The sequence below is a fragment of the Canis lupus genome, chromosome 4, assembly GCF_011100685.1.
Source record: "Canis lupus familiaris isolate Mischka breed German Shepherd chromosome 4, alternate assembly UU_Cfam_GSD_1.0, whole genome shotgun sequence".
In the NCBI taxonomy this organism is placed as follows: domain Eukaryota; kingdom Metazoa; phylum Chordata; class Mammalia; order Carnivora; family Canidae; genus Canis; species Canis lupus.
Window position 1 is genome coordinate 12,969,426 of NC_049225.1, and position 23,515 is coordinate 12,992,940.

The window sequence follows — 23,515 nt, forward strand, 5'->3', positions numbered from 1 at the left end:
TAGGCCACTAAAGATAAAAGCATCTGGGACACTACAACTTGGTGTCCCTGGCACAGATATATGTTTGAAATACTATGTATAAGAGATATGATATAAAATTTGTTCTTCCTCTCCTATCAAATTGTTTTTGTTTCCATACAGGAGTCACTAAATGACGCTTTATATGGGCACACTGTTTCTGTATACCTTTGTCTGGGCATCCACATTTGCCCCTTGGTTTACGAGGACTTCGGCCACATTCACTCTGTCTTCTTGAGCAGCCAAATGGAGCGGGGTCAGGCCACTCTGCAAAAGATTCAAAGTACAGTCATCTTAGAGAAGGGAATGTAGCACACATAGGCATGTTTGAGCAACAGTTTATGAATTCTAGGACAGGAAGTCTAGAATTCTTGTTTAAAACTATAGGGAAAGTTTACGTATTAGCACCATCACAACATTGCTATGTGTAGGCTTAATTAAAAATTTCAAACATATTCAGAAGTGGAGGGAATGGACTGAACCTTGTGTACTCATCACAAACTCAGCAATTAGGAAGGTTTTCCTCATTTGCTTCATCCAGCCCTACTTCCTGTTCATTCTTTTCTTTGTGGAAGTATTTTAAGGCAAATCCTAGACATTATATCATTTTATTTCACTTCTTTAAAGTCTCTAGTTTTAAAAAATGAACACTGAAATATGTAGTAGGAAAATGATATAATGTCTGGGATTTGCCTTAAAATATCTCCACAAAGAAAAAAATAACTAAATGAAGAAACAAACAAAAAGCAGTAACAGGCCTGTAAAAACAGAAAACCAACAGATGGCTGCTAAAAGGAAGGGGGATGGAGGGACAGGCAAGATGGGTGAAGGGGAGTGGGAGGTACAGGCTTCCAGTTGAGGAATGAACAAGTCACAGGAATAAATGGCCCAGCACAGGGAATAGAGTCAATGATATCATAATAGTCATGTGACAGGACAGAGATGGGAGCTACACTTGGGTTGAGCAGAGCATAATGTATAAACCTGTCACATCATTAAGTTGTACATGTGAAACTAATGTAACATTCTGTGTCAACTCAAAAAAATAAGTAAAAATTTACCAAAAAAAAAAAAAAAACCTAGAGACTTTTTTTTTTTTTTTTTGTAATACTTGAAGGAATTTCAATATGTTACCATTGGCACTGGCATTAGCAGAAATTAATAGAAAAAGTAGTTATGAATTAAATATGATGATAAATTAACATATGATGATAATATTTTCCTATCACATATTAATACCCAAGGCTGATCAATATATCTGCATGTTGCTTCTGGGGAAGAAAGATGGGCTGGGAAATTCAAAAGGAATCCAATCTCATGAGAATTTCCAGGTCATTTAGATGGTATTATGTATTTAATGAGACTGAATATTTGAAGCTGAATATTTGAAGCTGAGTCTACCCCAGAATACGCAGGCTACCTGCTTGTTTCAATGGTCAAGAAAAATCACCAAGACTGTACTCTGCTTTAAAAATCCTCTGTAGCTGTTAAAGTGTCTTTTCATGAACAATATTTGAGAGAAAGTAACTTGGTGTTAGTGCTTTCAGATTGTTCTCTTTCCCCTAATATGAGCACAGAAGTTAATCTCTGTGCTCTGGAAGTCTTTGGTCTCTTCCTCTAGCATCCATGCAATGAGAACCTCAGCTGTCTATAGGTCAGAGGAGAGGAGCGAATCAGAAGCAGTAGTAGCAAGAGCACAGAGCCCTCTTGACGCTGAACATTATTTAATCAGGGGTTGCCATTCCCTCAAACAGATGATAGGACTCAGGAAGAGTCATTTGTTCTTGACTTTTAAATACTGTTTACAGGATTTTGGAGGAAGCCTACTCAAACTGAGGAAAGAGGAAACATGGCTAGGAGGGAGGATATATTCAGTTGAAATCCAAGAAAAATAAGCTAGGGTCCAAAGTGGCATCCTCCAAAACTGACACAATCTGAGAACAAGGTCCCATGTTCTACTTTATTGATTTACTAAGTTTTTACCTTCCTTCCTGTTAGTTAACATACAGCACTCTATTAGTTTCAGGTGTACGTGATGGTGATTCAACATTTCCACGCATCGCCTGGTCCTCATCATGACAAGTGCCCTCCTCAGTCCCCTGTCCCCCTACCCCCTCCATGTTCTACTTCAGAGGAAACCAATCTTTTTAGTCCTAATATTTTATAAAAATGTCATGGTCACCTATCCTAAGTTAAAGACTTTTCAAGACTTATGAAGATTTTTTTTACTGAGCAGTTCTCAGCAAAGTTTGGGAAATGTCTTCTGGCAGGTACCTTACCCTCTCATGTTCCTCTGTCTCTGTTCACGCTGCCCCCATGGGATACCAGCTCTACTGGTGACATGGAGTCACTTGCATCTCCCCTGAGCTTCACTGGCCCTCTTGTCTCTCAAAGTGCTCACTGTTACATTTATGTGCACATCTTCTATGTGCTCACCTCTATTAAGAGCATCATGATCCTGCCTTGAAATTGTTTTCTGGTCTGTCTTCCTCAAACCACTGTGAGCTTGCTGAGGCAAATACTGTATCTTTATTCTTTATACAACCAGCGTCTAGCACCTAGCACTTAATCATCTACTGAATGATTAAATCAGGAGAAAAAGCAAACACCTCTAGGTAAAATAGGATAAAGAAAAACTTATGTTTATGTTCACAATTTTCATTAAAATTTTTTTAAAAATAGCGTGATGGTTAAAACAGCCCCCTTTGACTTCAGAAGACACCTGTTAATCCTTTATAACGTTTGAACCATGGCTCATTTTAAAAACGGCCTTAACTTGAAACAAGAGAACACCACCAGCTCAGAACATCAACAGGCCTGCTTAATATTCTATTAGCGGTGCAGAGGAATGGAGCTACTCATGATCTGTAGAATCTGTGCGGGAAGGTGGGAACATTGAAAGCAAAAGGTGACTCAAATCAAATGCTAGCACTTCATAGTCATGGGGGTTTATGGTCTCATTTCCTTAAGTGACCAGGAACTGCTGGTGATGAGTAAGAAAAGGAAGAAGCAAAAGCAATGAAGTGTTTTAGTTCACCATCAGTTTTCACAAAAGCTAAATCTTTCTTTTTAATATTTATATTTTTAGCAAGGAAATAAAATCTAGTGTTAAGTGGGGAGTTGGGACAGGGAGGTGTTAGAAACTCGGGCCGTCCAAGTCAAACTGGCAGAGAAGTGTCTGGACTTCTCATGAACAATGAAGTTCTGCTCCTGTTCTGTTTCCACATCAGGGCTTATTTAATGCATTATACAGAACACAGGCACTGAGAAAGGAAGCAATGATTTACAAATGCTTTCATATTAGACCATTTCTAGGTGTTGTGAAATTCTTGCAACTTAATCAAGCATGCTGTGCTAACGGGAAGCCAGCTGATCTGCTTTTTAAAATTTCCCTGGAAGTATCTCTGCTCATGTCAAGTTTTTTCAGGAAGGTGGCTGACAACGTCCAGGTGGCCTTGGTTTACTGTGTCACATGTCCTTAGAATTCCCTTGCCCATGTCCAGTCTACCAAAGCAAACACTGAGGAATTCTGAAGTATTCTCAGTCTAAAAATTTCTATGACTTTAAGGTGAATGTAAGGCTGGATATACATAGCAACTAGTTGAATGGGGGATTTTATTTTTTTATTTTTGATTTTTTAAAAGAAATATTTATTCATGAGAGATACACAGAGAGAGGCAGAGACACAGGCAGAGGGAGAAGTAGGCTCCCCGCAGGGAGCCCGACGTGGGACTCCACCTCTGGACACGAGATGACACTCTGAGCCAAAGGCAGACAGACACTCAACCACTGAGCCACCCAGGCGTCCCTTGACCAGAGGATTTTAAAGAAAAAAAAAAAAAAGGTCACATTGTACTTCGGTATCGAATCTACCGAAAACATTCACCTATTAACCATTGTTAAGGCCCCTATTGTGTCTGAGAGAATAGTGAGCTGTAGTATTCTGGGCTCTTAAAATAGACTCAGTGAATGCCAGAACGTACATCAATTTGAGAAGACCAGGTCTTCTACCTCATTAAGATAAGTTGAATTTTATAGCAAATTATCATAAGCCTGGTCTCTATATTATAGTCTTTGAACCCTCCAAACTCAAAAGCTCAAAAAAAAAAAAAAAAAAAAAGAATCCTGATTATAATGGCTATTCAAAATTGCTCTGTGATTCCTATGAATGCAGAGACATGCATTCCTAAAAGGAATGTTTAAAAAGAAAGATATGAGAAAATCAAACTGTTACATCAGGAAAATATGAAAATATGAAAAATCTGCAATTATCACAAAGGATTTTCAAAATACTAAAACTGAAAAGAAAGTTTCCCTGTTCTCTTACATATGATTTCCATCCACACGATTTATTAAATTACAATCTTGGGAATTCAGATTCGTGCAGAATAACTTTTTCCCTAAATTGTGAGAGGTTCAAAATTAAGACAACTATTCCTTTTCTACCTAAGAAGAAAGTATTGAATGTTATCTTAGTTCATCTTGATGACATCTCTGTGAAGTAAATATTTTGTCTTTGTTTACTAGCGGACAAAATTGAAGCTCAGTGAGGTCACATAACTTGTCCAATAAAGTTATACATCAAGTAAGAGTCAGGCTTAGGATTCATACCCAGGAGATTCAAAGCTTTGGTTATTCCAAAACATAGGCCACATACATGAAAAAAAAATACATTACTTGTTATTTGTCGTCATAAAACTATTGCTATCTTGAAATTCTACTCCTATAGCTGAGCTATGGCTGTGTTATCACCAACTGGTAAAGAAGAAGCCAGGGAGTGTGGATTATCAGGAATTTGGGGGCACTCTTGCAGGCTTTTGTATTATCTGAAGGGAAGACTTAGAAACATCTGTGTTTTGAGTTAATCTCAAACTTAGGTATTAATAAACAGTTCGGCAAACAGTTCAGCAAACCCATATGCAATGAGAGGTAGTAACTTCATTAAAATGTCTCAGGCCAGTTGTGGGCTGGATTTTTACCTTGCTTCACAAAATTCTTTAAAAAGAGTGAGGATGCCAAGTATGAAGGCAGAGGAGTTTGAAAAATTTGGGGAACAGAGGCCTCAGAAGTTCCTTGAAACTGCCAATTTACATACAAAGACTAACAACCTTTCCAACCTATTTGAATAAAATAGTTACTTTAGATTTATGTTAATAAAATGAAGTCTCTGAAGGCAGTACTATTTCCAGTATCTGTAACCTGGAACTTAAAACGGGGATGGGCAAGGAGGACATGCCCCCAAAATGTTTGCGGACTAAATCAATGGGCTCCAATTTACAACTTACTATTTGGTAGGTTCAGGTGAGGTAACAGTGTTGCTCTTTGAATTAACACAGTTTCCTATTATTTTGAAAAACTTTGTGGACTTCATTTCTCCAGCTATATGTCATTCAGTTGTAAGACTTTACAATGATTGATTTACCATTCTCTTACTGTTTAAACATGTTTTCTCAAAGTTTTTGCTATGATAAACAACATTTTGGCAAACATCTTTATGCAATGTTATATTTTGCAAATTCGATTTGACCTGGATTTTTCATGCTTTTTAAGCAACCTTTGTGAGAGGGAAGGTTTTGCTGTACGTTTTGTAGAGAAAAAGAAAGGTTACCTTATTGCTCAGGTTCACATTAGCATTTCTGCCAAGGAGCAGTGACACCATGTCCACGTGTCCTTCCTGAGCTGCGAGATGGACGGAAGCAATTCCTTGCCGGGTAACCGCATTTGCATCAGCACCATATTCCAGCAGAGTCGTCGCTATGTCCATCTGGTTCTTTTTGGCAGCAATGTGCAGCGGAGTATAACCATTCTGTCAACACGAATCACTTGGTCACATGCCCAGGAACGAGATAAAAATGTGTGCAGCGCACTTTCAAATAGTATGCATCCCTTTCTAGTGATTTTCTTCGACGGTTTAAAAATTCCGAATCACATAAGCAAACTGATAAATCAGACTATGTCATTACTGCATTGCTCTCATGGTTCCCACATTCCGAAGCTGGGGAAACAGACTATGGACAGTTTAACGCATGAGAATTGGAGTTCTGCTGGTTTTGAAAGGAATATGGAGTTCTTTCCTACAGGTAGTTATGTTGGTAGGTGCTCAATAACTACTTGCTTTATTTAAATTGGTAATGAGAGGAAGCCCAAGTAGGAAACACAAACAATATGGGTATGTCCAGAGCTATTATTCTACCTTTAAGGTACCTTTAATGGTTCTTTGTTGCTAACAAGTTGAAAAATTTAATGTTCGTGGTAGTCAAGATGCTATAGTCTATTCTCATAGCCCTTTTGTTTTATTGTCATTATTTCTTTTTAAGTAGGCTCCCCGTACAGGGCTTGAACTCACAACCCTGAGATCAAAGCCTGAGCTGAGATCGAGAGTTGGATGCTTAACTGACTGGACCACCCAGGTGTTGTCCTCTCACAGCCCCTTTGCCTCTTTTACAAAACCCTAGTATCTATGTTATGCTTCAGCCAAACTGGTTTCCCAAATAAGATACAGCTCATGTTTCTGTTTTGCCTCCCTCTATCAAGAATGTTTTCCCCCACCATGTCCTTGGGGTCAGCATCTTCCAGCTGAAGTTTCAGTTCAAGGGTCATATTCTCATGAAATATTTCACCTCCTCCTTCTCCTATACCTACCCCGACCTGACTGATTAGTCAAAGTCCTGGGGATATTTAGTGGTGCTCTTTCCTTTCCACACTGATTTTCTCCTACAAATTAGTTGAGAGCAGGTATTGTGTCCTATCTGTCCTCGTATCTCTACTAGTGCCTCATGGTGACTGGAGAATCATTGGAATTTGAGTCAGGCTTACTAGAACTTTCAGAACATTCTGGGATCCTCATCTTGGTTGACCCTTGGTGCTCAAGGTAGAGGTGACCCAAGTTTCTCTGGTGAGTTGTTAATTTAGCTGTGCCTCAGGATCCTTCAGAGTCCTTTGCCCTGAGAAAGAAAGGTCTCTTGTGCTAGGTAGGGGACATTGTCCTGTCTTACAGTCATTTAAAAGAAACACAAGATTATACTTTGACTTGGGCATGAATCTGACTATATAAAATATGCCAATGAAAAATTGGAATGATTTTTGATGGAAAAGGAGACGTAGAGAAAAAAATAGAATTCATGGATTTATATTTGGGAAAATGATCCAAATCTAGACAACTACCAGACACAATATTTCCAAGCAGTACAGATGGGTCAGAATCAACACAGAGAACAGTGGGGACTGTTGCACCACTGCTAGGCCAGCCTACTGCAATCAACCCTCATATTTTAAGTCATCGGCATGTCCTAGTAGGACAGTGTGTCTCACCTGACAGACACTCTTCCTATAATCAATTGTAGAGGATTTAAGCTGTTGGATATCACCCCACACAAGTGGAAATGCTGCTTCCAGACTCTTCTGAAACCACCCTCTGCCTAATGGGATGGACCAGGGTAGAAGATTTTACATCTCTATTTTTAGTTTTGACCTATTGCCATCTGGAAACCCCAGCTGACCTGGGAAGCATTTGTCCCTCTGCAAAGACACACCCTAAAGAGACTGCCTTCAGAGCCAAATGTAGAGCTTGGACTGAGCCCAACTCTACAGCAAGTGACAGGAGGAGGAGGTCTGTTTTGCTCCCATCCCCACCCTGCGTAAAAGACAAAATTCACAAAACAGTGCTAAAATAGGACATCTGATTAGTCGATATGTCTAACACTGGCTAATCAGAGTGGTAGCAGAATGATAGTCTGAGTTTAGCTTCTTACCATGCATCTTATTTCTTTTTGCTTTTGCTATAGACATAACCTTCACATTAGTCACCTTTCAACTACCGAAGGCAGGTCAATGTCCTCTCCGAGGTGACAATCCTCTTGATCACTTTTAATTCTACCCAAAAATCCTAGGCCCTAAAGAACACTAATCAGGAGAAGCTCTGGTATCTCTGTAAAGCATGCTGATTTCAGACAAGTTACTCATTATTACTGAGGGTTTTATTCTGAGCTCCTTACCTAAGCTATAAAGGAAAATATAAAGCAAGGGAAAAACAATTCATGGTATTATTTTAGAATGGGAAGTTCATCTCAGAAACACTTAAAACATATTTCAAATAACAAATAGTTCAACTTGAGACCTATAAGAAATTTTCTAAATTCCCTAAGTGCTTTTTAATTTCTGGAAAGTAAAATGATTCTTACTGGTCACCCTCAACGGGACAGATGCATTTATCAGAAGAGAAACAAAACAGTGAGAGATTCAACTACAGAATCATCTTAAATACTTTTTTCCTCTTGATGTAGAAGCCATGTGTGCTTTTGCATTTCAAGAGGAAAACAAAAGGAAATGCAATTTTAAATGACTCAAAGTAATATATTTATATCATTCTTTATATTTTTTCTAAGAAATTTCACAATCTCAGTATCAATAGATACATTGCATATTTTGTGGAAGAGATATCTGATAAGTAACAAGTTAAGGCTCATTATCCCTTCTATGAGTGCCCAGGTTATGCCTGAATTCACGCCAATCCTCCTTTTAGTGCTGGGCCCTGCCTCAGGAAATAGATCTGGCTAAAATGGATTACAGAAGCCCATCTACTTTTTCAGCACCTTCCCTCCTCCTCCCCCATTACAAAGTCACACCGTGTTTCTAAGACATGTATGAGTAAGAAGATATGTTCACAATTCTACAAAAGAGAAGAAAAGGCAAGAAAGCATCACATACCCTAAGAATGGAGCACAAGAATAGAGGAAGAGTTCACTGAAGCCACTGCTGTCATAGCCACATGCTCAAATCGTGCCTTACTGAGGCTCTGTCACTCATTTTTCAGAAATGCCAAAGCTTCCCTGGGACCCAGGAGGCTATTTGCCTATGCTATATCCATTCTCCCTCCTTTCTTAATAAAAGAGCCTTGGCATTGGGCCGCACTGAAAACTACACTTCCTAGCTTCCCTTGCAGGAAGGAGTGGCCGTTGAGATGTAAGGAGAAATGGGTAGGTGGAGCTTCTGGAAATGCCCTATTGTCTGACTTTCTTTCCTGCTGGTTGCTTAAAAAGAGGGCCTGGCAGTCTGAGCAACAGCAATCTCTCAAAGGAAGGTTAAAAAAAAAAAAATACACATATATCTTCCCTTAACACTCTGGAAACACTGACCCAACACCAGCAACTGCCCACCTCCAGACTGTTTATAACATGAGAAAAATGGAGCCTCATCAGCTTAAACTGTAGCTAGGTGTTTTCTAGTAGATGAAGCCAATCTCTAATTGATGAAACGGCTTTGCTTAGGATCAAAGTCTAGAAGAAGCTCCTGATGAGGTTCACTGCCCCAGAAAGTGGGGATGATTGGACATGTGGCACAGATGGCATGACTGAGGCTCCTACTAAGCAAGGATGCTGTGGCAGCAAGAATTAACAGCAGCAAGAATTAACATTTCGTTAGAAAAGCCTGTGTCCGATTGGCTGTAAAAGCTACGCCTGAGACTAAAGGGCTACTTCTCTACTCTTTGTTAAAGATGTCTTGCAGACATGGAAACATGAGGTCTTGTTTGACAAATATAAAGCAGGAATACATCAACTACTAGCCTATTTCAGTTATTCGTGGACTGAAAGACATAACGGATGGATGGAAGGGTGGACTGCACTCATTTTGCTTCACTTACTACTTTATGACTCTTTCAATCCTAAACTGCTTGGCACTAGTCTCAAAGTTATTACTCTCATGTAAGGAATGAAGAGTTTGCTTGTTATTTACTGGTTGCCTACCAAGAACCTGGGTTTACTGTAAGTGGCCCAGGCTCAGAAGGATATTAAAATACACTGAAATGAAATAGACAATCATTAAATTTCACTGTAATTTTTTTTCATTTTTTAAATTGTGGTAAAATATACATTAGATAAAACTTACCACTGTCACCATTTTTAAGTGCATGGTCAATGGCATTAAGTACATTTCACATTGTTCTCCAGCCTTACCACCAACCAGCTTCAAACTGAAACCCTATCCATTAAACATGAAATCCCAATCCTCCTTCCCTTGGGCCCCTGGCAACCAGCATTCTACTTTCTGTCTCTATATGACTGAAATACAATATTTGTTCTTTTGTGTAATTGGTTTAGTTACTCGGCATGGTGTCTTCAATGCTCATTCATGTGATAGCATGTGCCAGAATTTCCTTCCTTCTGCAGGCTGAATAATACGCCATTGTATGTATACGCCACATTTTATTTATCCATTCATTCTTCAGAGGACACTTGGGTTGCTTCCACCTTTTGGCTCTTGGGAATAATGCTGCTATTCAAATTTTTGTTGTTGTTGTTGTTTAAATATAAAGCTTTACCAAAAGTCAGGTATGGCTTTATAATAGAAAAAAATGTTCACCAGGACCAGAAACTATGAGGAGAGAGCCACATTTAAATGAAAAGCAAATTTAGGGGTATGATTCTGAATTACAGATTTCACTGGTATAATTCTGGAGAGGATGAGGCAGGAGATAATTAAGACATATAGGAAAAGAGGCTCTGAGGAGAAATACTTGTCAAAGATAACCTACTCTCTAAAAGAAGATTCCTAAAAACTTTCTCTCTTAAGGTCTCCAAATAATCTAGAACAGCCTGCTCAGATTTGATTACAACAGATTTAATGTAAACCCTAAGTTAAGTGCTATAGCTGCTTCCCCCAATGGGAGAGAAAAAAAAACCCCAAAGATGTAGAAAGCTCAAAAGTGCTAAAAGTTCCTTCAACAACAGTATTCAGTAAAAGCACTGGACAGCATTAAGTTGGAGTTTTGTATCATTCCAGTTTTGTTAGATCATAGCCACCTGCTCAACAACAGCAAGTGTACTAAAAGTAAGCTCGTCTTTATGGACTGCCTCACAAATCAGAATACCAGGATAATTAGGAAGCTGTATACTCTACGTATCTCTTTTCTCAGAAATAAATGTGGGTTGTCTACTGTTCAAAAATGCCCCAACAAGAGGAATAAAGATTCCCCTTAGGAATAATAAAATCATAGAAATAAAACCTCCCAACCTATTTTATTGAGCAGAAATTAACGACTTGAAGGCAATGTTTTATGGCCAGGAAAATATAACACATGTTTTATAACTGTGACAAATCCGACTTCCTTACTACCTCAGGCTGTGCTTATGTTTTTAATTGGGCTGAATAGACATCAAATTCTCTTCCTCCATGGGCCCCAGGAAGTCCTGGATTTTTAAGGAGAATCAACTGGCAAGTGAGGATTTATTGAGCATCTACTACACCACTTGACCGAATAGCTGAGGGCACAGATTTCCCGAGGAGCTTAGATTTCTGTGACTGGTGGTGTCTGAGGTGCAACATGAGCAGCCAAGTGGGTGCACACAGAGATCGGTGGACACTGCCTGTCAGCCTCCCCAGGCTGGCCAATCCCAGGTACCTTTGCGGCCGCGTGAGGTGAGGCTCCTTGGTCCAAAAGCAGGAGGGCCACTTTCTGATTATCGTAATGTGCAGCTACATGCAGTGGAGTTAGCCCGCTCTGAAAACACGTGCAGAAACAACAACCAGAGTCAAAAGTGTCTTAACACCAGAGGCCTAGATTTAGGAGATGGGATTAGTTTGGGTCCAACACAGAGTATAATCTATATTCTGGTTTCCACAATGCTTGGACCCCAGCATTCACCTCCTATCTCCCAAGTGATCTTCATCCTATGAGACTTAATTCTGGACTAGTGATAATTTAGATGGCTGCTGGTGAAGTAGCAAGTGCTTGTTTTGTTACCGTGGAAGTGGCCTGCTATAGGGTGGTCAGCTCCATACCTTCCCAGCAGCATCTGGAGAGGCACTTTTCTGTAGCAGGAGATTAGCTACTTCTAGCTTCCCGTATTTTGCTGCCACGTGAAGGGGAGTAAATCCTTTCTGAATAAAGAAACATAAAAATAATGAACAACAAATGATACAAAGGCATCACTTTCCTGAAACTGATGAATTATTCTAATGATGAAGAACAGTTAAGCCTGCATTTAAGGACAAACACTGGAAGAGAACAGCTCGAGTCTCCTTATCAACAAGGAGGAGCAGAATATTTACTCTCTCTCTGTTGACTGAGCCACAACATGCCACAAATTCTGGGGCTACTCAGGCCAGGATGAAGGTGGAGAGCTGAATCTGGGGTTTATCCTAGAGCTATTTTGGGATTTCACATTTTAGGAAGAATAGGCTACTAGGTCTCAGGCCCAATTTGGATTTGGAGAACTTGGGAAAATCCAGAAAAGTCTGGACCCTCCATAATCTTGTATCACCAGACTGGAGCCTTTCTCACCCTCTTCTCCAATTTTTGCGTGTATATACATATCTTTATGCATGTTCCCATCCTCAGGAGTGGAAGTCAAAGAGTCTCTCATCTTAGCTACCATAGGTGAACTGAATAAACATGATTCTAGCCCAATAAATATGCAAGAGTTGGGCATTCAGAGTTGAGTAGCTGCTCTTGCTTGCTACCTACTCCCACAAGGGTCCGGGCATGCACTATATACTATTATGGAGGGTCCTAAGCATGAGTCAGCAGTGGAAGGGTCATCAGTACATTTGATCTCATGAGACTAAAGCCAATGGGCAGCTGGTATGGTGGAAGGGCTAGGACACTCAAAACCTCATCAGCTATTACTCTGTTTCACATATTAAATGAGAGACTGTGCATCTCAACTCTACTGAAGAGCCTAAAGAATCTCAGGGCAGTGGGTGGGAGTTGAGGCAGTCATGATCATTTATTCAGATAGTTTCCCAAGTATTTCCAACTATTGTAATTGCCTTGTGCATTGATCACACTTCTCTACACCCAAATAAGAGAGTGAAACACCCATTTCTACTTTCTAAGACATGTCATAGGCCAATTCACCTTTCTTTTTTTTTTTTTTTTTTTTTTTAAATTTTTATTTATTTATGATAGTCACAGAGAGAGAGAGAAAGGCAGAGACATAGGCAGAGGGAGAAGCAGGCTCCATGCACCGGGAGCCCGACGTGGGACTCGATCCCGGGTCTCCAGGATCGCGCCCTGGGCCAAAGGCAGGCACTAAACCGCTGCGCCACCCAGGGATCCCCCAATTCACCTTTCTATCACATTTGCTAGGTGTACATAGTAACACCAAAAGGTGAGCTCTAAATTTTGCAATCTGCACCTACAGAGCAACTGAGTGGTTGGTCATGGCTCTAAGGCATCAGAGTTGAGATTTTAAAAATTATACAACAGAAACATAGGAATAACAACAAACAAAAATAACCCAAGAAAAATTCACCTCCTGATTTGAAACTAATGTGTATACTTGGACTCAGCAAGAGAGATCTATGGCTATGTTTTTAAACCACCATTTAAATCTATCATATAATGTGCAAGAAACATCTGACTCTAGATGTCAATGATGCTTCATTAGAAGATAATGGACTGAGAAACTCGAAACAAACACACATACCCCAAGTTACACTGTTCCCCACCCCCACCAAGGCTTTGTTGACCATGTTCATGACTACCCTGGGATCTCAAGTATCGATGTTGTTATATAGCTTTGTATCTATTGCCGTGCTGGGGGTTATAAGGAGGATGGAATTTAGAGAAACACAGAAGAATTCCAAGAATCACTTCCATACCTTTGTTGTTATAGATAGAGATGCGCCATGATCCAAAAGGAATGCAGCTACATCCTCATGTCCCTCTCGGGCCGAAAGGTGGAGTGGGGTGTACCCAGAAGTCGTGGCTGCATTTGGAGATGCTCCTTGCTGCAACAGCTGTTGTACTATATCTGCCTTCCCCAGTCGGGCAGAAATGTGGAGTGGGGTTTGGTCATCCTAAATGGCAAGGTAGAAATACAAGGCTGACTAGCTGAGAAAATAATGGTGACAGTGTGAAATATTCAGCAAAATTGGCTTGGTATCAGAGGCTACATTCAACTCTTGGAGTCAAGCCATCTCATTTATCTTTAATGTTCAGAAAGATGGAGATGGTGGATCAGAGCACTGTAAATACCTTTGAGTTACCTATTAGTATGAAAAGTATGAAAGGCAGCTCTGTCCATAAATTTTCCTCACTACCACTGCCATACTTTACCAAAATTTTAATCTCTACTGGTTCCTTTATTGGGAGAAAGGGGATACATCCTAGTAAAACTCAAATAACTGGAAAAGGTATTATACCTCTACCAGGTATAGACTTGCATGAAGGCTCCCAGACAAGAGGACTGAAAGCTAGCCTACCCTCTGCTTGTAAAGCTGTACATCCTGGCATGGGCTGCATCTGCAGAAGGGCACCTTATCATAATTCGCCCCCATGCATGAGGCACTAAATCTTGTATCCTGAGGGTCTTATCCCCAAGGGGGGAGAAGCATCTTTTCTTAGTTTTCCCAAAGATGCCCTGTGGTGGCCATCCAAAGGGAAATCCCACACTTGAGTGTGAAGAAATTCAGGTAAGTACTTTATGTAGAGAAGGTACAGAGAAGAGGCTGGAATACAGGAGTCAGCTTTGAAAAGCTAAGTAGGATGAGGGTCAAGGCCAAAGTAAGAGGATCTATGTAGGAACTATAAGAGGAATTGGAGGAGCCCCAGGAAGAAGAATACCAGAAATAGATAATTGCCACAGAAATAGATAATTGCCACAGAAAGATCTCTAATTCTACTACTGTCACCACCACCACTAACCATTTGCTGAGCACCTACATGTCCTAGGCTTTGTGCTAAGTACTCCATCTACATTAATTCATTAATCAGCTCACCAATCTTATCACTTGCAACTATCAATATCCTCAGTTTTTGTATGAAGAAACTAGAAAAAGAAATGTGCCCATAGAGATGTTAATTAATTTGCCCAATATTACACAGTTAGTAAATGGTGGACCAAGATTCAAACCCAGGCAGTCTGGCTGAGGAAGTCAGGTTCTTAATCATGATACTTACTGCTTCCTTGATGAAATAAGGACCATAAATTCTGTCCTCCATTTCAGCTTATGGGTGAAACCATTCCTTTGATACAATGCTTGATGTGTAACTAACAACACTCAGAAAATGTGAGGTTTCCTGTAATCCATGCTTGGGTACAGCCTTTCTCATCCATTCTACTCTACTGATGAAGCAGATTGAACCAAGATCTTTAGAACGGAAATGAGAAAACTGCAATCCAGGGGCCAAATCCTGTTGCTGCTGGAGTTTGTAAATAAAGATTTATTGGAACACAGACGTGCCCACTTGCTTATGTAGTATTGTCTATGGCTGCTTTTGCTCCAGAACATCAGAGCTGAGCAGCTGTGACAGAGATGGTGTGTCTGGCAAAGCCTAAAAATATTTACTCTCAGGCTCTATTCAGAGAAAGTTTGCTGACCTCGGTCTCCAAAATTCTCTGTAAAATCCACCAACTGGCCCCACAGTACAGTGGACACTCCAAGTGTGTGTCTGCTGCTCAGAATGGTACAACCTTTGTGCTCATCTGCAGATTTTATGCTCACTATGATCTAGTTGTGTTTGTTTCCACATTAGTATGTTTGTACTAGTTACATTACTACTTTGTGCTATATTCACACTCATTACTTTAATTATACAATCACACAATATGTTAGCAGGTAAAATATGAGTATTAAAGGGAAGGCTTAATTTTTCCCTAAGAATACTAAGTTGAAAGCTTTGGAGAGCTTTGATAAAAGTAGATAAAAAAAAAAATAAAACAATTGTGGTCAAATTAGATCTGGGTGAGACAGCTAAATATGTTGGGGGAATATTATAAAAGTCCAGAAATGATTTGCATGCAAACTGCTTCATACATGTCTTGTTTCCTCTCTACCTGAAGCTAGAAATTGCAGTCCATGTAAATAGATGGCAAATAAATGTATATTTGTATATGAAGGTTAGATTACATGGTTAAGGCATTTACATATTTATTTACGATTCCTGACCTGAATTGCCATTTTGATAACCAGACCACCAACTACCCATCTCAATAGTGACAGATAAGTGGGTTTCTTCCAGAAGCTAAATACCAGGCAGAGGATGAAGCACTCCAACTCTAAGTGAAGGCAAATCCCTGGAACCATTCCAGTTCAACTCTCAGGGTTTATGGCTTCACAACTTGTGAAGAAAAAGTAGAGTTCCTTTTACCTTTTATGGCTGTGACAAATGACACGTAAGTCAACCAAAAGAGTTGAATCATGCATCTGAATTATGCTAGTTCTAGAAGCTTTGTGTCTAAGACCTTCTCTATGGAGTGTGAAGAACTCTGGACGAAGGCTAGGTTTGGTTCCAATTCTGTTAGGGGGCTAGCAATATGCCAAGGACACAGAGTTCTTTCTGGAACTAAGTTCTTGTTCCATTTAATTTTGTAAAATAATTGAATGGACAAATGTGTAGGGATTTTTTTTTTTTTTTTTACAATATCACATGGATAGAGACTTTTGTCATTACTTTATAAAAGTATCCCTGGAAGAGAGCATGCATGTGTTTAAAGGTTCTAATAAAACCAAGGGTTTTTTCCTCAACAGCACATGCTTTCATGTGTTGCACATACCTTGGCTTTCGCTTCTACCTGAGCTCCGTCTTGTACCAGGTACCTCACGACTTCGGCTTGGCCAGATCGAGCTGCCATGTGCAGTGCTGTTTCTCCTCTCTGGGGAACAGGAGCCAAAGGCAATTAACGGCAGCTCTAAAGAAGGGTGGCATGTTTTATTTGCATAAAGCTTGTGATGGAGGGCTTTTTTTTTTTTTTTTTTTTTTAAGTAAAAAATAGTCCTAAGCATTTCCTTGTTGAAAATGAGGAAAGATAGGAAATTCAAAACACAAGAAGCTCACATCCACCAGATTCATGATGGAAGGACTGGTTTAACACTGGGGAGTCCAGTCTCTGGCAACATCAGAAGTGTTGCTCCATGTGGCAGGGTTCCCAGGGCTTGAAAGGTGAATCCCCCGAGAGCCAAGCAGGAGAGGAAATGAGCGGAGGAGGGCAGCTGGGGAGTGCTCCACGAGAGAGCCCCACACCTTGCTCAAGGGAGGCCACAGCCACCTGACACTGAAGACTGCTTCGGTAGCTGGGCAGGATGCCAGCCATGTCTTGGCACACCTTTGTAGTTTTCAAAAGCAGTGGCAGTTTGGATATTTGTGTATACTTCTTATACCTGGACCACACAATCCAAATTGCAACGAGAACAAAATATAAAAACCCAAATCTGCAAGGGCAACGTAGATACCCCTGAGGTCCAGACTTGGCTGGTGGATGCTGGTTTGCACTCTCTGCTTTACTTCAGCAGACTAGTATCCTGGTCTTTGGACAGTCTCCCATGGAGCCATTTCCTTTGTCACTGGACTCCTCCACCCTGACCATGCCTTCATTTTCACCAGAGAATTTAATTCAGATTTCCATTCATTGATTTAATAAAAAATGGAAACAACATAGAAAACATGGGGAGATGGAAACAAAAAGTCATAGAAATCAAATATATTCTCTCACACCAGTGATACCCACCTAAAAATTCCTTTAATGAATAAAACCTTGCTTTACAGGATATCTGCCTCCATGGAAGGATATACAAAGACACATTTCACATGTAACTTGTTAACTATGTTTACTGGAAAGGCATTGGGGTATAGTTTACCATATTATCCAGGGTTCTCTTTATGAAGGGAGATATTCTCTCTCTGGCATTAGTAACAGAAAAGATTATGTGTCAGTTGAGAAGCTGGCCTGTTCCTCTCTTGTGGTTGTGTTGATTGGGGCTCCCAGAAGAAGAGAGCCTTACTGAGGCCCACTCACAGGGTGAATGTGCAGGACCTTATGGCTTGTTCTTTCTGTGCCAGGATATGGTTCATTTGATTTTTACTGCTTTGGTGGTCCTGAGTCCCAGGCCTACCTGCTTGTTCTTCTGCTTGTGATCTGTTATGCTAATATTACTACGATGTCAAACTTAAAAGTCCTATAAAATAATGTCAAATGCCATGTGTAGATCTAGGGTGATAAGTCGCTTCTTCAATACTTACTCTGAAATGAGTCTCATGGTTCTGTAGAGCAATGATTAGAGTGGGAAAATAATACCATCCAATAATCTATGAATAGGGATTTGCTATGAACATGGTTAAGCATATTAAAGAGAAAAATTACTTTGAATTTACTTGAAATTACAGTAATGATAATTTTGAGCCTCAATGTGAAATATTTCTTAAATGCTTCTATTGTAAAAAAAAGAAAAGAAAAGAAAAGAAAAAAAAGAAAAGAAAAGAAAAGAAAAGAAAAGAAAAGAAAAGAAAAGAAAAGAAAAGAAAACTTCCCCTCCACAAAGGTGATTTTTTAAAAGCATAATACCCAAAAGTAACATATCTGTGAGGTCAGTGCACACAACCCTAAGTCCTAACAATTTGTGACCAGCTAGTGATTAAATGGATCTTGCCTTTGAAGTAAAGGAAACCACTGTTATTCTAAAATTTTATCCTTTTAAGCAGTCACAGTAAATAGTAATTAATTTAATTATAATAAAAAATAAGTAAATAAGAGTAATCTTCATCAGTGTCTTAAATTATGTCTTACTCATAATTGGACCTTCTTTCTTAAAAGGGTACTTACCACATTGGTGGTGTTTGGTGAGGCTCCATGATGCATTAGTTGTGATACGATATTTACATGCCCCATGAAGGCAGCAACATGGATTGGGGTAAGGCCCGACTAGGAAGAAAAGAGCAATGTGTTAGATTGTGATCTTATCATAAAAAGGTTTTGTCCACCAGCCTCCCTGCCTGTGTTCCATCCATCCACCCACCCATCCATCCATTTATCTACCCACCCACACACCTTAATAACATAACCACTGGAGTGATCAGATCAGAAGCTATCAGGCCATTGCCTACTATGGCCACAGATTCTATAAGATAAATGTATCAGTACATAATCATCATTTCCTTAAAGCAGGTTCAGTGATTATGTCATATCCACTAAGGAAGAAAGATTTCATATATTTTATAAAGATCAATGAGAAAAAAATAGAGAAAAATGACTTGAAGCTTTCTTCCCCTTTGCTACCAAAGCTTCTTTATCCATATAACTATGTGTGTGTGTGTTTGGGGGGGGGGGGAGGGGTGCATGTGATTACATACACATGCACAAAAGCTGACTTTATTTCAGATCCTATTTTGGTCTTTAAAGATGATTCCCATGCACTAAGAATCAACTGATTACATTATACATGAAAGAGCATGGTACTTAACACAAGGCCAACCTTCTAATAAATGAGCAAATCAGCATTAATAGCTTTAATCATTTAATTTTTAACTTGATGAATATTATAAATTAAAGTGACATGATTATGGCAAATAATACAATGGTTGCTAGACTAGATTTTAAATGTTCTGTTTGTCTCAAATCCTACACACACACACACACCCATATACTTGTGATTTTTATGTGAAATGATGCCATTTATAATTTTTTAGAATTTCATTCCACTTGCAGCATGAAAATCATAATTTGATAAAAATACTTAATATGGGGATCCCTGGGTGGCACAGCGGTTTAGTGCCTGCCTTTGGCCCAGGGCGCGATCCTGGAGACCCAGGATCAAATCCCACGTCAGGCTCCCGGTGCATGGAGCCTGCTTCTCCCTCTGCCTATGTCTCTGCCTCTCTCTCTCTCTCTGTGTGTGTGACTATCATAAATAAATTTAAAAAATACTTAATATGGCTAGAAAAAGCTAATATGGGGGTGTGTGTGTGTTTTAGAGAGTGAGAAGGAGATACCAATCTCAGAAATTTGAGAAATGTCCAAAAAAAAAAAAAAAATACGTGAAAGGAGTTCGGCCTAATAAAAGTGAGGTAAAAGGCAGAAAAAAAAGAATTCTGGTTGACCCGCTTTCAAATAGTGGGAATTGAGGAAAATTGGGGAAAAGAACTGTATTGTAATTTGGCACTTTTTTCCATCAGCAGGGGGAGTCATTAGAACACGTGCAGGGCCAAGCCCTCGTCTTGATCCGCCGGCCTTTGAAAGCTCTGAGGGAGCACAGGGCTGGCAGTAGGCTCTTCTCAGTGGCTGACATCTTGGGATATTTAGTCAAACATCAGTCAAAAAAAATGTATTTCAGAGCCCATTCTGACCTTTAAAAACGGTTGCCATGCACCGAGAATAAGGTTTTAAAATAATAGGTGCCATAATAAAGCCATAAGAATGACTAAAGAGCAAATCAGTATGAATATTTTCAACCATTTAATACTTTTAAAACCGCATTACAAATCAAGGCAAATATTTCATTTGCAGATAAGAAATGGGCACAACAATAGTCACTGGGCTAGATCTCACATTTTATATTTACTTCAAATGCTTTATTGATGCATTCAATAAGCCTTTACTGAATGGCCTACACTGTGTTGCTGGCATCTACAGACCAGTAAGACTCAGGCCTGTCCTAACAGGGCCTGTCCTTTCTGGGGGCAGGTGAGGCCTTATGACTCTCGGTCATAAGTAAACCGGCTGGATAAGTGGTTTGATGGAAATTGGCACAGAAAGAGGTACTCTGAGGAGGAGCTCCTAGACCAGGCCAGGTGGTAAAGGATTTCTGGGAGAAGATAGCCCCATATCCCATCCTGAAGGATGTGTAGGATTAGCTGAGCCAAGAGGGGGTGACGTTTGGACAGTACAGAGATCGGGAGGTGAATGAAAGGATGTCCAGTCTAGGGAAGTGCTGTGCCTGGAATTTATGGAGAACAGAGTGCTGGGGTGGGGTAGAGTTAGAGAGTCTGGAGTGGCTGATGCCAAGCTTGGTTTGCTGTGTTGCAGGCCCAGCACTGATCCTGGAGGAACATTTCTCTGAGTTCCATGCCAGTTTGTACAAAAGAAACCTAGAGCTACTCCTTTTTCAACTTTAGCAACTCTGTGTTTCATTAATTCTGAATTTTTAGAGAGAGAAATGTTCAGTTTACAAACACCCAGGAGGTGGTGTTATACATACAGAGTTTCTCAACCTTGGCACATCTGACATTTTGAGCCAGATAATTCTTTGTTGTAGAGGGCTGGCCTATATGCTGTAAAATATTCAGTAGCATCTGACCTCTAGCCACTACGCACCAGTAGTACTGTCCAGTTGTCACAACTAAAAATACCTCCAGACATTGTCAGATGTCCCCCGGGGGGCAAAATCGCCCCCACTTGAGAAGCACTGCATTATAGGATTTCATGTAAATGACACTTTCAGCTATGGCACCACTTGCCCCTGCGTATGGAGTGGGTGTTTTGGATGATGTGTTTGCACTCATCCCCCTGTACCACCTGTCTGTTCTCTGGACTTGCAGCCCATTGGGTGAGGGTTCAGTGCCACCCACACACATGGCAAAACTAGCTGCTCATTAAGGATGGCTCTGGGACTGTACCCTCATATGGCCTTAGGAACTCTCAAACTCCTACTCCCCTCACCTCGGTTACGGCTTGGATGGATGCACCGTGTTTCAGAAGGAGTTCCATTACTTTAATTCGATTCTTCTTGCAGGCAATATGAAGAGGGGTAAAGCCATTCTGGAGAGGACAAAGACACAGAAGTACGTGACTGCATGCCACTGAAATCCAATTCCTCTGAGTGAGGGAAAATGTTTGCAACATGATGTTCTTTAAGGATTTGGACAATGAGGGGTTAAACAGAATGCAAATTGTTTTCTGGAAGCGTAGGTAGTCTCACTGCTCCTAGAAATCCACAGTACTCTGGTGATCATGAACAGGAAGGGAATTTTTGTCACAGCCTCCTGCTAGCATTTTTTTTTTTAAAGATGATTTTATTTTGGAATTCACTCTTCCAAATAATCTGTCCCTCCCTCCTCCAATCTCATTTCAAATACAAACTGAAAACAACTGGGCCCAAACATTTGTCCTCAAGCCAAAACTTTGCCGATGCCATTCAGTATTCTCTGCTGCATTTTAGGGCACCTACGAGACCAGTTTCTAGAATGTTTTCATCCTTTACAGTTTTAAGTTTCAAATAACTGCTAACTCCAAGGAAGCAGGAAACAACCCAATGTTATATGGATCATTTGCTTTAGTATTTAATCTAATAAAGGAACCTGCTTTTTAACAAATGACCTCCCAATGGTACTGCCTGTAATTGAGACCACGGAGCATTTTTCAGTGGCCACAAAGGACTCTAGAGTATAAAAGCCCACATCAATGTCACTACAGGTGCTTCCATAGCCATCCTGAGACCATTCACCTGGCTATAGTCCATCTCAGGATGACTGGCTATAACCTTCACATGTTGTGAAATCTTTAAGAGGCAGAGGAAAATGAGAGTGAATGTCCACATCCTGTCTTAAGGCTTTTTTTTTTTTTTTCTTGCATGGAAAAATGAGTCATGATGTCTAATTTCTTTTCCTCCCTTCTCAGAATTCAAAGATATGTCTGATACACTGGGCAGGTCAACAGCTCTTGAAATGCTGCTGTGGTAAAAGCTTTTAGAGTGACAATGACAGGCTGGGGTCAGAGTGCTCCTCAGTCCTCATGTCTCCTGCCCACAGAGCTGCAGAGGAGCTGGGGATCCATTTAGGCAGGGAGACAGCACCAGTTGGAAAGGAACAGTGACCCTTCCTAAATCGTTGGTTGGATGACAGCCTTTACCTCAAAATTCCTAGTAAACTCACATGTTTTCCCTAACATTCAGTGACTGATTTTTTCCTAAGCATGAGTACCTATTCTGAACTAAATTTAAACAGCTTACCAAATTGGGGTAATTTATTTTTCCAAAGACAAAAACACCATCTTGCTAAGAAAATCAAGTTATAGTACAGCTAAGGGTTAAAATAATATCATTTTAGGAGTGAAGACAAAAATCAGACCCAAATTTTCATTTTTATCAGAAGGAAAAAGAGTTGAAAGGCCATATATTAACTTACATGGTACACATTATACAAAATTTCAGCTCACAATTTCCTAGACTGTTGATGTTTAAGAGGATGTTTTTTTTTTAACTATTTTGCCTCATGTTTTTAGAGTTTAGAAGAAAATTTTAAGTCACATAATTATAACTTTACCCTCAGTAAGATAAGTGGGACCACCTGAGTCTTTTTTATACTTACACAGTCTTTGGGTCTTTTTTCTGTAAGAGATTCACCAGTGTGACCATAAAGAAATTAATGAGTTAGCCACATCAGTTTTGTTCATGTCAGAAATAGGTTATTTCTTTAAAGGATATTTGACAAATTTGATAAGAAGTATATTCTATTGAGTTAGATCTTTTATTTTTATCTCCTCAAAGTAATCCCCTCACATGTGGAGGCAGCATGTTGTCAGCAAGACAACATGGGCTGGACCTTTTGGCTGAGCCACTCACCAGGGCTTTGGCATTGGGGTTAGCTTTCTTGTCCAGGAGAACCTTGGCGACTTTGTAATGGCCACAGTGCGCAGCCACGTGCAGGGCGGTCAGGTAGTCATTGGTGACGTCATCCACGGGCACGTTATGCTGGAGGAGAAGCTGGACGCAGTTTAAATGATCCCCTTGTGTGGCCATGTGCAGTGGAGATAATCCATTCTGGAACACATAAGAAACTCAGAAT

At 40.1% G+C, this 23,515-nt stretch overlaps 1 protein-coding gene across 10 annotated transcripts in view; it reads right to left on the reverse strand.

Annotated features, from left to right (window-relative positions):
* ANK3 (ankyrin 3) overlaps window positions 1-23,515 on the reverse strand; it is a 663,391-nt gene that overhangs the window by 133,356 nt on the left and 506,520 nt on the right. For 9 of the 10 annotated variants that reach the window (XM_038533992.1, XM_038533996.1, XM_038533995.1 and 6 more), the window contains 9 exons: window positions 23,293-23,490; window positions 21,393-21,491; window positions 18,561-18,659; window positions 16,518-16,616; window positions 13,621-13,818; window positions 11,797-11,895; window positions 11,417-11,515; window positions 5,627-5,824; window positions 187-285 (listed from right to left, as the gene is read on the reverse strand). In XM_038533992.1, the coding sequence (XP_038389920.1) occupies window positions 187-285; window positions 5,627-5,824; window positions 11,417-11,515; window positions 11,797-11,895; window positions 13,621-13,818; window positions 16,518-16,616; window positions 18,561-18,659; window positions 21,393-21,491; window positions 23,293-23,490 (1,188 nt within the window). The remainder of the gene's footprint in view (window positions 1-186; window positions 286-5,626; window positions 5,825-11,416; window positions 11,516-11,796; window positions 11,896-13,620; window positions 13,819-16,517; window positions 16,617-18,560; window positions 18,660-21,392; window positions 21,492-23,292; window positions 23,491-23,515) is intronic. The other variant, XM_038533998.1, reaches the window with a different exon arrangement.